The sequence below is a fragment of the Mirounga leonina genome, unplaced genomic scaffold (genome assembly GCF_011800145.1).
Source record: "Mirounga leonina isolate KUSES-001 unplaced genomic scaffold, KU_Mleo_1.0 Mir_115, whole genome shotgun sequence".
Classification (NCBI taxonomy): domain Eukaryota; kingdom Metazoa; phylum Chordata; class Mammalia; order Carnivora; family Phocidae; genus Mirounga; species Mirounga leonina.
Window position 1 is genome coordinate 87,455,423 of NW_023270268.1, and position 14,593 is coordinate 87,470,015.

Below are 14,593 nucleotides of genomic sequence, written 5' to 3' on the forward strand. Positions count from 1 at the left end.
ATAACCATTTTACAGAGGAACCTGAAAGCAACTTGATATTCATCTGTCAACCATGGGGGAAGCACCTCTCCAAGGCCCTTGGGATTTCTCTGTAATACTCTAACAAGAGTCCTACAGCAGACCCCACAAAATGGTCAGCTCAAGGAGAGAAAGGCAGAGATACAGAAAGGGAAGTCCTGAGCCTCTCTTGCCAATCTGGATAAACTTTGAACAAAATGTGCAAGTGGTAGGGTTGAAGAGAGAATGGGAGATTCAACATGAGTATTCTCCTGGGCCTAGACATGAGTTCATTAGTCATTATCACCATGATCCCTAAAAAAAAAAAAAAAAAAAAGAGTCTAGATTTTTTTCAATATGTGGAGCTGCCCCTGACTTATGACACAAGTATTTCAGTCTTTGGGGAGGTCTCAGGTGGAAACAGACACAGGTGAGGGGAATATAAACATACCAGGATAATATGTTGCACAAACCAGTAGTAATGTCTAGCATTTAAAAAGCACAAAAGGCATCTTATATGTTCCATCTCTAATTCTTATAATAGTGCTGTGAGGTTTATGATTATCTTGTATTAGAGATGAGGAAACAAGCAAAAAATGGTGAGGTGACTTGCCTAAGAGTTAATGATTAGAACCTACATGTGCCTGGCTGCAAAGCCTAGACTCTTCCAATTATACCATGCTGCCTTCCGTGTTAGGTGGGTCAAACGGGGGGAGAGATTTAAGGTATGACCTCATCTAGGACTCTCCACCATCTGTAAGCTACCCAAATGTCATACAAAGAAAGGAATTTGGAGGTTAAAACCACAAGCTTTAATGTTAGACACATCTCAGTTGAAATCCCAGCTGTTCATAGATTGTGTGATTTTTGCAGTGGTGTGTTAGTAAATGTTTAAGCACCAGCATGTGTGTGTGTGTGTGTGTGTGTGTGTGTATACTGTATATATACACAAGTGTATTGTAAACTTCACTGATATAAAGGATGTATAGCACATAATTTACAAAGAATAATAACATATACAGTGCTCCTTATTGTAAATTCTATATAGCCAACTGATTCTCACAGGATGCTTTTGTTTGCAAACAAACTTATATGAAAGCTAGCTGATATTTTCACTTATGTTAAGGTGTAATACAAAAGTGGAAAATACCTCCAGACTTATGTCAGAGCATTACTCATTCATCATCGATGTGAGTGACTTCTGTGCTAAATGGAATAATAGAATATTTAGAAGAACATTTTGAATATCAGAAGAATATTTCCTCAATTTGGTGTGCTATTATTCACAACGTAACAGCTACAGACAGGCTACATTTTTAAAGTTAATCTGCATTTCAAAATATGTTTTTCCTTGTTTTCTTAAGACTCCAATTGATAAAAAAATAAATCAAGCCCTAGTTTGTAGCATCTGATGACTCCCATGGTATAAAACTTCTACCTTGGTCTAAGTGCCATTACAGAATGTGAAGTTGGGAAGAGTTAATCAGGAGCTATCCACACAACTATATAGTGTTTTCACAGAGACAAATACACATAATTTCAAGAACATAAGTAATAATAAATTGTAGTAAAATATGAGTGATGAGTTTTGAGTCTCTATTACCTTTGTTTTTAATATATTTACCGTAAATCTATATAATTTAGTTTTAAGTAATGGCTATATTTAATAACCAGCTCACAAATTTCCCGAACATTTGACATTTGGCTCCCCATAGGCTGCTTAGAACCAGCTCCAACACACCACTGGTTCCTAGGTAGGTCATATAATGTCTCTGAGCTTTAGTGCTCCTCCTTGCAATGGGTGAGTAATGTCACTGACGAATGCCAATAAGTAAATAGCAACAAATAATTATTATTTCTATCCATTGTGTAATTATTACTTTATTACTATCCATAGCAAATGCTTATGTAAGATTAATTTCCCCCTGCTCTCAGCACTCAATGATCAGTATTTCGTTTCACCCCTTCTATCTACGCTCTGGGAATGCGGTCAACACACATGCACACACACACACACAAAACCATAAACTACCAAACAGAATGTAAACAGCTCTAGGTTCCTTCTTGTTTGGATGTTAAGCAAAGCTACCCAGAGTGACCAATGTGTCCTTGCATACACAGGTGCCAGGAAAGCCATAGAATACGGGTTACCACTGCAATGACTCAGCGGGGTCTTGTGTGTTTCCGGAAGAGAGGAGAGGCTCTCTACACAGACAGCATATGTACTCCCACCCTTCTGACCAACAGCCACCACAGCAGCTCCCTTGGCTTCACCTGCTCAGCCTTCTGGTGGAACACCGCAGACATGGCCAGGATGGTGCTGCGTTCATCCAGGGCAGCCGCGAAGCTCTTCCACTCCTGGTCCAGCTGTGTGGAAATCTGCTTGATTTGCTGCGAGGCATAATGACCGGCCTCGGAGAGGCGGGAAGCCACGGACATGATGCGGTTGATGTTGACATAGGCATTCTGGGAAGCAGAGGAGAGGGAGCGCTTAGTGGGGCAAGCTAGAACAACACCCACTGAGCACTTTTGGGAGTGGGTATTTGGGGAAGGAGCCTACTCAAAACAAAATGTCTGAGAGAGGCTAGTGTAGGCCACATTAGTGTACCCATTTTTGGATACACTAGGGAAGGAGAAAGACTTCCTGCAACATAAAATTTCAACTGATAGGAGGTACAGTAACTGAGATCTTTCCTTCTGGGGACCAACATAATTTTTATGTCAACTATGTGGTTGCTTTACTTGGACGGCCTTAGTAACCCCCACACTCAACGAGGTCATGTCACAGGAGCATGGTGCTTCTGTGGAGCATCTTGGAAGCATGGCGCTTTTAAGAAGCACTCTCTGGAAGTAGAGGCTCGAACTAGGGCGAAGGCACCTCTCTTGCTCAGGAGAGAGTTAGACTCAGGGCATTACAGCTACCTACAACAGGCAGTGGTGTTCATCAAAAAGAGCAAAGAACACATGTCCCATGACGTCTACACATCTTCCTATTGCCAAGAGAAGAATTTGCTGAAGCCCTGCTCCTCTCCCTACCAAAAAAGCTGGGACGCTAGCCATCAGTCAAGATTTAAATAAAGAGAGCATTGGAAGCAACAATATTCTTCCATGCTAAAAATCTACATCTGAAACCAATGATGTACTATATGTTGGCTAATTGAATTTAAATTAAAAAAACAAACGAACAAACAGTGGAATTCTTTCTTATCCTTACTAGACTTAGGGATATTTCCCTACCTAACCCCAAAAAGGCATCTGTGGGTTATCCCAAAAAAGCATCTGTAGGGCTCTCCTGGCCCTGCTGACTTCGCTCATCATGTGCTTTGTTTACAATCATTCCCATCTTTGATTGCCAATTAAAAATTCATGACCAAGTGTGTTGTTTCCTACCAGGCCAACAGAAAACCCTCCAAGAAGGAACAAGACAAAAGAAAAACCCCACAAACCTAAGACAGTAGCGAGCATGATTATTTTTAACTGCTACCTCTTATTGATTGTCTGAGGTGTCAAAACAATCAAGTAATATTGTGGCATCCACAGGGAGCTTTTCTGAATCACACAATGTCTGCCTGAAAAAGGACTAGGGCAGCAAGTTGCTTGTGCACCTTTGTTCTTTGTTACAAATCTTCTTGAATGACAAGAAATATTCTTCAGCAATGGCATTTTCTCCTGGCTCTATTATGAGCTCAGGAATAGTTTATTAATACTGGGTAAATGAAGGTTCTTTATTTTCCTTCCCCTCCTCCTTCATGGTCCCTATTCATCTTAACTGTCCCTGACCTCAAGTCCTCCATCCCAAACCTGAGCCAGGTTAAGGCCTCTCTTCTTTAAAAGGCCTCTGTAGAAGTTTAAATGGTTAAATGTGGTGCTCAAACACAAATCCATCCTGATGTCTAATGACCTCTATGTGTAAGCTCTTTCTTTAGTCTGGCCTAAGACCTTTCTGACGCAGTACATTTCCTTAATAGAGCTAGAATATTACTGACTTGTTATTTGAAATAACTATCCTTCAAAGATTTAGGAATCATTACCAGCCTTGTTTTCTGAGTTAGGACACAGATTCTCCTTAAAATTAAGTTCTATTTATAGAACTGATAGAAAAACCAACTCTGTACTTGGAAAGAAAAGAGAGAGAGAGAAAAAGGCATGTACTGATTTTAACACTTCTGTCTTCTAAAGGAATGACATTTGGATTCCCCCAAATTTCCTGCTTGTGTCATTGCCTTAGTTTGGGTTGCCTCCAAAGCAGACCTTGAGACAAGGATTTGGGTTGGATGACTTATTTGGAAGTGACTGCAGAAAGCAAGGTGAGGGAGTGAGCAAGTCAAAGAAAAAAGGAAAGAAAATGAATAAAGGATGTGTTTATTAATGGGCTAGTGCTACAAGCTCATCCCTCCTGAAGCCTTTTAAGCAACTGTGTAGAACAACTCCTGGGCTGTCTCACTGGGAGGTGAGGTATCTGGGGCATTTATGCACCAAGTCCGATTGCTCATGGTTGAGGGTTCCTTTGGAGTAATTCCATTTCCAGCCTGACCTACACAGAGGCCAAGCACACCTCCCAGGTCAGAGAGTGACCGTGGCCAGAGAAATGCAGGAAGCGATCAGTTTATATGGGAGCCACCTGCATTTGACCTTTAGGGCCGGCTGAGGGGATGCAGGTGTGACACTGACAGTGTGTGATAGAGCTGTCCTTCCAAACTGGATTCAAATCCGGAAAACCTTCTTCCCCATCCCACATTTATCCAGATTTATCTAGTGTTATTGGGTTTTCCTGCCCTGGGAAAGTCTTTGTGTGCTTTGGCCAGATGGGAAGCAAGAAAACCAGTAAGAGCTGGGCACCAGCCTCTCCCCAGCATCCCTCATGGTCATCTTATGGATACCTGGCCCTTTGTCATCACTGCCTGTTTACATTCGCTCCCCACAGAGAACACAGGGAGGCACACTTCTGCTCACTTTAGGAAGAACTTTCTAACTATTAGAGATGTCTAACTGTGGCTGCCTCTGGAGGGTGTTAACACTTTGTCACTCATTCAAATATTTATGGAGAGTTGGCCAGGCTCTGTGTTGGGGGCTCTGGGAGATCAAAGAGGAATGAGACAGGATTCCTGCCCTCAGGGGCTCACAGCTGAGACAAGAAAAGTCCTCATATAACTGCAATTTAGAGCAAAATGAAGTAAGTGTTTCTGCAGAGGCGGAGGCAACCCGCTGTGGGGATGCAGAGGAAAGGGATCAGAACCACTGGCGTCGATGTTGGGAAGGGGCTTCCTGCACAGAAGGGGGTGGTGAGGTTGGTGGTCCTCCAAGGTCCCCTTCAACCCTGAAGCCTGTTATCACAAATGAAAGCTAAAAACAAACAAACAAAAGACCACAGCTTACATTTCACATTCTGGAGACCAGCACAGTAAATGCCTTTTTGTTTCCTTATCAGTGGGCAGAGAAATGTCTTACTAAAACTAACAGATGATTATGCTTCACAAAAGAAGTAGAGGGAGTATTCCTCACAAGAGAGGGATAAATATAATGTTGACTCATGAATTTGCTCATTATTCTTCTCTACAGCCCCCTTTCAAAATAGCTAAACGCTGCAGGCAAGTCACGTGGCCCCGGTTCATCATCATCACCTTCTTCATCTTCCTTCAGCCTAGAACCTGAGACAAATGCGCAGCTAGATTCTAAACAGTAGCCAAAAACCAAATGAAAAGAGAGGAATGGTAGAGAAGGTCTCCAATGACTTGAAAAGAAAGAGCCAGGTTAGAGAGCTGGGTTAAGAGTGAATAAATAGGGTGCTTAGTCATTATGCATAAATGACATGTCATGGTCTTTGGTCAATCCATCCCTGTGGTTCTTCTGTGTCACTGTTTATGCCTCCATTAAGGAGCATTTGGGAGTCAGGTTTGTCTTGGGGACGTGGCCAATAGGAATAGATATTTTCATTCTTTACGGCCTTTCCATTCCCTACTGGGGGTGTCCTCCACTCCCTCCAATCTGGCCCTGCTATTCTTCCTTGCCAGCCTAAAATGCCCTTTCATCTGCAGAGCTAGAGCTGTCCATCAGTCAAGGGCATCAAATTCACTTGGCCAGGAGTCAGGAGACAAGAGTTCTGGTCCAGCTCTAACACTCCCCTGAGATGTCACTTGCCTCCCCTGTGCCGCAGGTTCTTTATCCTTAAAAGGAGGGTGTTGAACTAAATAATCTCAGACATTCTATTTGAGTAAGCAGGGTCAGCTCCAGATTGAATGTAGAAAGAACATAGGAGGCCACAGTGTTCTTCTGTCCTATCTATCTATCTATCTATCTATCTATCTATCTATCTATCTATTTATTTATTTATTTATTTTAGAGAAAGAAAGAGAGCAAGCAGGGGAGGGGAAGAGGGAGGGAGAGAGAACCCAACCAGGCTCCATGTCTATCCGACATGGAGCTCGATCATGTCGACATGGAACCCGACATGGGGTTCGATCCCACAACCCTGAGATCACAACCTGAACCGAAATGAAGAGTTGGAGGCCCAACCGGCTGAGCCACCCAGGCACCCCTCTTCTGTCTTATCTTCAGCGCTGACTAGGGGAATACTGACTAAATCTATTCCCCTCCCCAAACCCTCTTCTATGAGGAAAGGCATAAACTGAAGAAACAAGGGTAACTCAAAGATTTCAAGTGTCCATGTGCAACAGGAATGTTTTCAACAAAAATCCAACATGATCTGATTTATGCGTTTAAAAGACTATTCTGCGCTCAAGGGTCAGCAAGGAGAATTCTGCATGGGGTGAGACAGGGAGAATAGTGCTGCCTACCCTGGAGTGGACATAGCCCAGCCTCGGCTGTCCACATGTCTCTGCCCTTCATCATGGTTCTGCTCTCTAGTCTGTCATGTGTGGGCCATGGCTGCAGCTGGGTCCCCTGAGTTCTTCAGCCTCCAAGTGACCAAGGACCAGATGCTTCCCTCCCCCTCTCCTCATCGGACCCTTCCCTTGAGCTGAGCTGTCTAGACTAACCAGTTTCCCTGGCCAGAAGTTAGTAATGTGACTAGTAATTCCAGTTTCATGAGTATTTTCTTAAGTCCTTACCTCAAAACTGCTTTATTAATTTAAATCCCCCATATATATGCAGTGCAATTTACATTATCATTATTCACAGTATCGCATAGTCAAAGATGTAAACAGGATCTACTCTTCAAAATGCAATGCACCTGCAGCACAGAGTGAGGCATGACCCACCTCGTCCAATCTGCCACCCTGCCAGGGCCTCTCCCTCCACCATCACTTTGGTCACAAATAGAAAATACAATTAAATCGCAGCAAAAATCTCGCTAACTCAAAAAGCCCTCTATACTTAACACCCTCCCTCTGCTTTTGTTGCCTAAATTTTGTTTTCCTGTTTCATTCCTGCAGTCATTAATTGGACATCACAGGATGGATGGTCCTTCTCCCAAGACCTTGCCCCCTGCTGTGAATAACTGAAATTAGTGAAGCAAGCGGTCACCCTCCTGGAAGAACTAGTTGGCAGAACCCTGATAAAAGTTTTCAGTCCTACTCAAACGTCTCACTTTGAACCTGGTTCCTGGCTGCCCTCACTGGCTATAAAACCAGGCAAAGTTGCTTGCAAGATAATCATAACTTTCCATTTAAAAACCTAGATAAATTTTCTCCCTAAACCAAGTTTCTTACGCAGTACACTCTGAAAGAGATACTGGTTCTTCTAGAAATAATATTTGATAGAAGCTATCATTTTGGTAACCTTAAGCTCTGGGCCAGGGGTTGATGGCAAGAGCAGATCATTGTTGACTATATTATTTGAATCCCATTCACTTCACTCCTAAAAGCAAGGGTGAATTTTACATCTTGGCCATATGTCCCCATGCTGAATCAGAAACTCTCTCCTGTGGGTTACGTGAGATAACATAAAGCATCTAGTCTGTTGTCTGACATATAACTGATAACTCGATGAATGACATTTCCCTCATCCAGTTTCCGGAGACTGGTATTAACTCACCAAATTAAGTGCAAACCAAATCAAAGTATTAGTAAAAAGCATAACAAACAGAAAAATCTATCAACTATTCCAACAAGAGGCAGATATTTCAACAACCCAAAGTCCCATTGTATTTCACAGAGAACATGCCACAGTGTCCCCTCCTGTCCCTGAGGAGGAGTCCCTTTCCACAGAAGCCTGCCATGGATGCCCAACCCTACAGCAGGCAAAGCTGCTCTCATCACTTGCCAGGACACTGCCCTGCATGCCACACCTCCTCTGTGGCAGAGACCCTTTTCCTAGGATTCAAGGGTCCGGGGCCCTGAATTGCCCACAGGTCTTTCCCTGACCCAAAGAGATCAGAGATTCAGAAATCAGCAAGTGACTCACTCTGTGAGCCATGCCCTTGCAACACACACAGTGTCCTTTCATACCTTAAGCTGGAAAAGCAGAGGTCTTCGTCTCTTGGGATAGCCTTCTTAGGGCATCTCCACAACTCTGGCATACCCAGAGTGCCCAGAAGTGGGCAAGTCTTGTCCTCACACAAGGGGACAGATCCTTTGCCTCATCACTGACCCTACTGCCAAAGGTGGCAGAAGCCTCCTCCCCAGGCCAGGCCTGCGGTCCTTCACTTAGTCATCCAGGGGCAACGTTTCTCATGTTCAGAGGCAGAGGGGAACCACGGAAGAGCTGTCTCATCTCTGGGAAGAGTGAGTTCTGCACATAGGGTTCTCAATTCCATTTCAGTTAATGGACTGCAGCTCTTAAGTTATTATTATGAAAATGGAAGTTGTGATCCCATAAGATCACCACAGGGGGTGAGGTATAACGGGCACATAGGGGCCACATTCCTGAAAGGGGCTCAGTCCAGACAAGCCCCGGAGAACTTGACTCTCCAAATCTAAAAGTCAAGGGAGGGAAGCCAGGCAAACACCCGGCCAAGGGCCAAGGTACTCAGCAAAATCACTTGGGTCAAATGCACATCGGATCTTAAACCAAAATGCTAAGTACAAAATATATAAACAGTAGGACCTCAGCTGAGAATGTACATATTACTAACATTATGCATACCGGGGATGCGCACCCGAATGTTATTAGTTATTGAATGCTTACTTTGCACAGATTTGCATGGTGGTAGGAACTTCCTCTAGTCTCTTTTTGTCATCTCAGTCCTTTTATGTATGGAGAAGCATTTAAAAAAATAATTTTGGGATATACATATTTTTAGTAATTGGGGGAAAATGTTCTAAAACTATACAGAGGAAATATATAGTGTCTTATCCCCCAGCTCTTGCTCACAGCACTGATGTTAATACATCAAAGCCTCAGCTATCTATGGGTGTTAGAACGAAGGGGAATTTATTTTTATTGAACTCATTCTTTCTATTGAGACACAAAGGTTGTTTCTAGTTTGGGGCTTCTTTCCTCTACAAATAATGCTAGGGGTTGTGAAGTATTTTTAGTTTTAATAGATTTGGTATTTTAAATATTTTTTAGTTTCACAAATTATTTTAACGTATCTTTAAAGAATCTGGTCAGGTTGTATTCCATGAAAGCTGTAATTACTAAAACTCCTCCATCTCTTTTTACTTTAATAAAGCTTTCTTTTAAAAAGTAAGGCACAACTTACTACCAATGAAATAGGTAAGTTTTAATGAGCAAATACTGCTTTAATAAGGAAAAGAATATAAACATACTTCATTTAAAGTTTTTTAGAAGCCAAGTTCATATAACAGTCTCATTTTACAGTTAGGATAAAAAACAATAAAACCCAGATGTTTCTTGAATCCACCCAGGAGGTGTTTAAAACTTTGTTAGTCGATTAGGTGGTATGTTCCAAGTCACCGAAAGAGAGGCTGACTGGGAGTAGACCCCGGCCTCCTGATTCCTAGTCTGTATGACCCCTCTGTTTATAGCTATCTTTTTCTCATGCCCTGCAGCTTATATTAATTTAAGTTTTTGTTTTGTCACAGTCAGAGAGAGCCATAAGGAAAAATACTTGGAGATTTTCCCACACAGCTTTCAGAGGCTTCAGGAGTAGCGTTCAGTATCAGTAAGAAGACAGATCGTGCCAGAGCAATGGAAAAAGCTGAGCCTCACCTCCTCTTTCCAGCTTAATGATACCATATGTATTGCTTCCATCTTTGCTAGTATCAAACCCACTTTGGGTCCTGATGATGTTAAAGCATCAGTTTATGATTAATTAGTTTAACACTACCATGTAAACCTGCTGATCCCACCTCGAAACATATGGCCACTGGGATAGTAACATCTGGAATGAGAACTGTCCATGCTTGAAACTCTGCAATGGCTATGAGATGTGATGAGCTCTAAATGAAACCTCCAACTTCTGCCTCCCACAAACCACAGGGTGCCCTCGAGGGGGCCAAAGAGGGCAGTTGATGGATGACTATCTCCTCAGGTCTGGCCAGACAGTAGGTCAAACCATGTGGAAGCCATCTGTCACTGTGGGGTGGAGAGAGGAAAGAAGTTGGAGCAGCCCCGGTACTTAGCAAAGATAACATTGGTCCATGAATCCCTCTGTCCCCCTCGCCTGCCTTGCTGTAGCAACGTTTCCTCCAGCACTTGCTTCACAAGCCATTAAGCAGCCATGAAAACAGGTGCCTGGCCATATGTCCGAGGGCCAAGGAAACCCAGGAGCAGATTTCAGTCAAAGGGAAACTGGTCTCTCTCTCCTTTCTCAGCCCAGAGTGAAACTTCCTTGGAGGGGTGAGTGTCTTTGTAGGAGGCAGCGTTACAGGATTCACATGTTAGGGAAGAATGGGTATAGCTGGAATCAGATCTGGAACACCAGTGGGGAAAGTGGTTGGGATCAATGTGGCTCTTCTGGGTTAGAATATAGTAATTTCAGGCAGAGGCTATAACACTTCATGGAAATATACTCACCAGTATTTTCTACCCCAGCCCTTTCTTGTGTAGGCCTAGATATTCAGAGCTCGATCTGTGCATTGGCACAGCCTGGGAGCTGGTTAGAAATGCAGAATCTCAAGCTCCTTCCCAACTTTCTGATTAGAATCTGCATTTTAACAAGACTGTCCCCAGTGATATGCATGCACATTAAAGTTTGAGAAGCTCTGTAGATGGGAACTCTGAGAACAAGGAGAACTGTTTCTTCTAGCACTCCTGACCCTGACAATAGTACCTGAACATTTGCCAAGCACTACACTGTGCCAAATGTTGTGCTTAAAATGGGATGATCACATCTCATCCTTACAACATCCCTGGCGAAGGTACTATCATTATCCCCCCACCCCGCCCTGCCATTTACAGACACAGTGGTAAGGCTCTAAGAAACTGAAACAACTTGCCTATGATCATACAACCAGGCAGGAAACACAAAGCAACAGTTAGCACCTAGTGCCCAAGCTCTTTCCATCATGCTGTTTTACTTTGCCATAGATGTGAAAGCAGTTGGGCTGGCCCAGGATGTCCCTAAAGGGAGAGGGGAGATGATGAAGAGAAGTTTCTCCCAAAGATTCAAAGACTCCCATCTCAGAGAAGTAGGCCTCCTGGAGAGAGAATTCAATAAAAATTTCTACATCTCTGAAGTCTCCCCTTTGGGGCCCTTGACTTGTCCTTGAACGTCCCAGAATAGCCCAACTCTAGAATGGGCAGGAGTCTCTTGTCCTCTCCCTCCTTGGAGCAATAATCTTCACTTGAAAACCCAAGGCCAGTCACCCTGAGGAACAGGTCCCTGTCTCAGCAGAACCTCTGGAAAGCTCAAGATTAAGGCAACTCTTTGCTCCTTTTATCGATGTCTTGCCTTATTGCTGGAGTTTACATCTGCTGTCTTATTCAACTATTCATTCAACAATGCAAGACACTGTGCAAACAGGGAATAAGACAGACAAAATTCCTATGCACATGGAGCTTACATTTTAGTAGAAGAGTCAGACAATAAATTAATAACTATTTATTATATCTTTCTTATTTCAGTTCTGTATAAAATATAGCTGAGAAAAGCGTAGTATGTGATGGGCCTGGGAAACACTACTTATAAAAGAGAAGTCATGGCAGGCTGACCCCTGAAGTCAGGAATGAGACCTGAGCTTATCCCTGAATGAGTGAGAGAGTAAACATGTGGCTGCAGGCAGGAAGAAGCTCCAAGGTAGAGGGGACAGCAGGGGCAAAGACCACAAGGCAAAAGTGCCCTTGGCGGGTTCAAGAAACAGCAAGAAGCCCAGGGTGACTGGAGCAGATGAGTAGGTGGTAGAGGCTGAGATCTGAGAGGTAACTGGGGTCCAGACCATGCAGAGCCTTGTAAGCCATGGTAGGGGACGTCAGCTTGTATCCTGAGAAGGATAGGAAGACATTAAAGCATTTTTGAGTAAAGGAGTGACACAATATGATATGTCCTACTCTTGGCAAGAACATTCAGGGGCATTGTGTTGAGAATGGACCATAAGGGAACAAAGGTAGGAGCAGGGAGACCAGGTAGGAGCTACAAGAATAGTCCAGGCAGGACTGATGGCAGCATGGACCAGGGTGGTGGCCGTGGAGGTGGTAACAAGTGGCCAGATTCTGGATATATGTTGAGGGTAGAGCCAAAAGGACTTACTGATGGAAATCTTTTAGCTCTTGCTCATTTGTGGGCCTCTGGCTGTGTCAGGCACTCCGACCTCTGCTTTTTGTAATGTTCCCTTCCCATATGCCTACCTGGTCCTGACCTCTCAGTTCTCAAACTCGTCTGTATGTCCTTGATCAGTCTCTGTCCCTTATCTGGTACTCCTGGCTGGCTACCACTCATGCCCCAGAATGGCATATGCAACGTTACTGCTGCATATTATTATCAATATTTTATATTTGTGTCATGCTTTACAGTTTAAGCCCTTCTGTGTATATTATCTCATCTGACATGCTAGGTTTCATAGACCATTTCATGCTTTTCATTTGGCCCCGGGAGACCTCAAAGAAGAGGCATGAGTCAGCTTTGGCTGAATTTCAGACAAATTAACTCTTTGGCAGCTGCAGACCTGTCAGAGAGCAGGCAGTGGCTGCATGTGAATATGTAAGAGTGTGTGGGTAAACTGAGCCACAAGGCTCAAGGGGTATACACCAAGAGGGCCCAGCAAATAACCTGAGGGCAAGGAACATGATGACAGAAGGCCTTAGAGAGCAGTGGATTGAAGCCAGAAAAGAGGTACCAGGGCTGTGGGCAGAGAATCAGGAGTGAGGAGGAAGAGGGAAGTCTGGGGCCCAGGGGGTTTATGGTTAAGAGAGAAGGTTGAACCAGGCCAGTGCCAGCCACAAGTCAGAAATCTGAGGGGTCAGCCAGGCCCTGTGGATCAGCTCAGAGCAGGTTTTTAGAAGGGGCCCAGTTGATGGGCTACTGGTGAGAAGAGCCAGCATTGTGCATCAGGACAAGGCCGAGAAAGCCTCAGTTGCAGGCAGCCAAGGAGCTTCCCTAGGTTTTTCTGTTGAATTGAAGCCAATCCCCCAAACCTAGCTGATTCGAGACCAGTGGGCAAAGGCAAATAGGGCACCTAGAAAGGTTGGGGTGGGGAGCTAGGAGCAGGGAGTAAAGACAGATACTCCTCTCTGGATCCTTCTGACATTGAAGAGAAGTCTTCACCTCCAGTTCCACAGGCTCATTATCCAGTAGTTTTTGAGTTTGACCCCTGGCCATTGTCAGTTGCTTTATCTCTTCACCTAGAGCCAGTGATTCTCAATCTGGTTCTCAACCTTGTACCTATTTCCTGGGCTCTACTCCAGCACAGTTAAATCAGAGTCTAGGACAGTGGGGTCCAGATGGGGTTTTTTCCAAACTTCCCCAGGGGACTACAGCGGGCAGCCAGGGTGAGGACTGCTGCTTAGCCACGTGCACCAGTTGCCCTGCCGCCCCCTTCCAAAGTATCTTCCTCTTTCCTTAGGACAAGTTTAATGCTGCAGTGGTGCCAAGAGCAAGGATTCATAAATGGATGCGGAGCAGATCAGAAAATAAAATCTAATCCTCCTACTGAGTTGGAAGAGAAGCAAAATTCCACCCACATGGATGTTTGTGGAGATACAAACACTGCATCCTGCTCAACTTGATTTGTAAGAATAGGTCTGGCTTGTGATATATGCAATATTTTACAAGTATAGGTTTCCTCAGAAGCCCTGCCTTAGGAATCCCAGTGTTGACAGCAAACATAGGATCACATTCATTCTCGTCAGGGAGGAACACATTTTAGTTGCTTTACGTCCACCTTTAGGGTTAGAACCTCAGCAAAAAAGATGCTCAAGGTCAGGTGGAATGTGAAAGATCATCCAGTCCACTCGTTTCTGGAATTTAGTATGCATCACCTGAGAACCTTGTAAGCAGCCTGGCTCCCAGGCCCACTCGTAATGGAACCCATTGCTTTCACCCCCTCCCTTCCAAGGGTTGTTCAGCTTCTGCTAGAGCCATGCCCTATAGGGCTCCTGCAGAGAGCCTTACCAGTTCTGCATCTTTGCTACCCAAACTGTTCCAGGTTGGCAACAGATGCTGTGGCATGCTTAATATCCTTATTTATCCAACAAGTATGTGTCAGCACTTCATTCCTTTTTATGGGCAAATAACATTCCGTTATATGCATATACCATATTTTGCTTATCCATTCATCAGTTGATGGACAATTTGGGT

General features: G+C 44.0%; 1 protein-coding gene across 7 annotated transcripts in view; it reads right to left on the reverse strand.

The window, feature by feature from the left end:
- Nucleotides 1-14,593, reverse strand: part of KALRN (kalirin RhoGEF kinase) — a 648,894-nt gene that overhangs the window by 369,069 nt on the left and 265,232 nt on the right. For all 7 annotated transcript variants that reach the window (XM_034999991.1, XM_034999993.1, XM_034999994.1 and 4 more), the window contains exon 7: nucleotides 2,272-2,463. In XM_034999991.1, coding sequence (XP_034855882.1) covers nucleotides 2,272-2,463 — 192 coding nt within the window. The remainder of the gene's footprint in view (nucleotides 1-2,271; nucleotides 2,464-14,593) is intronic.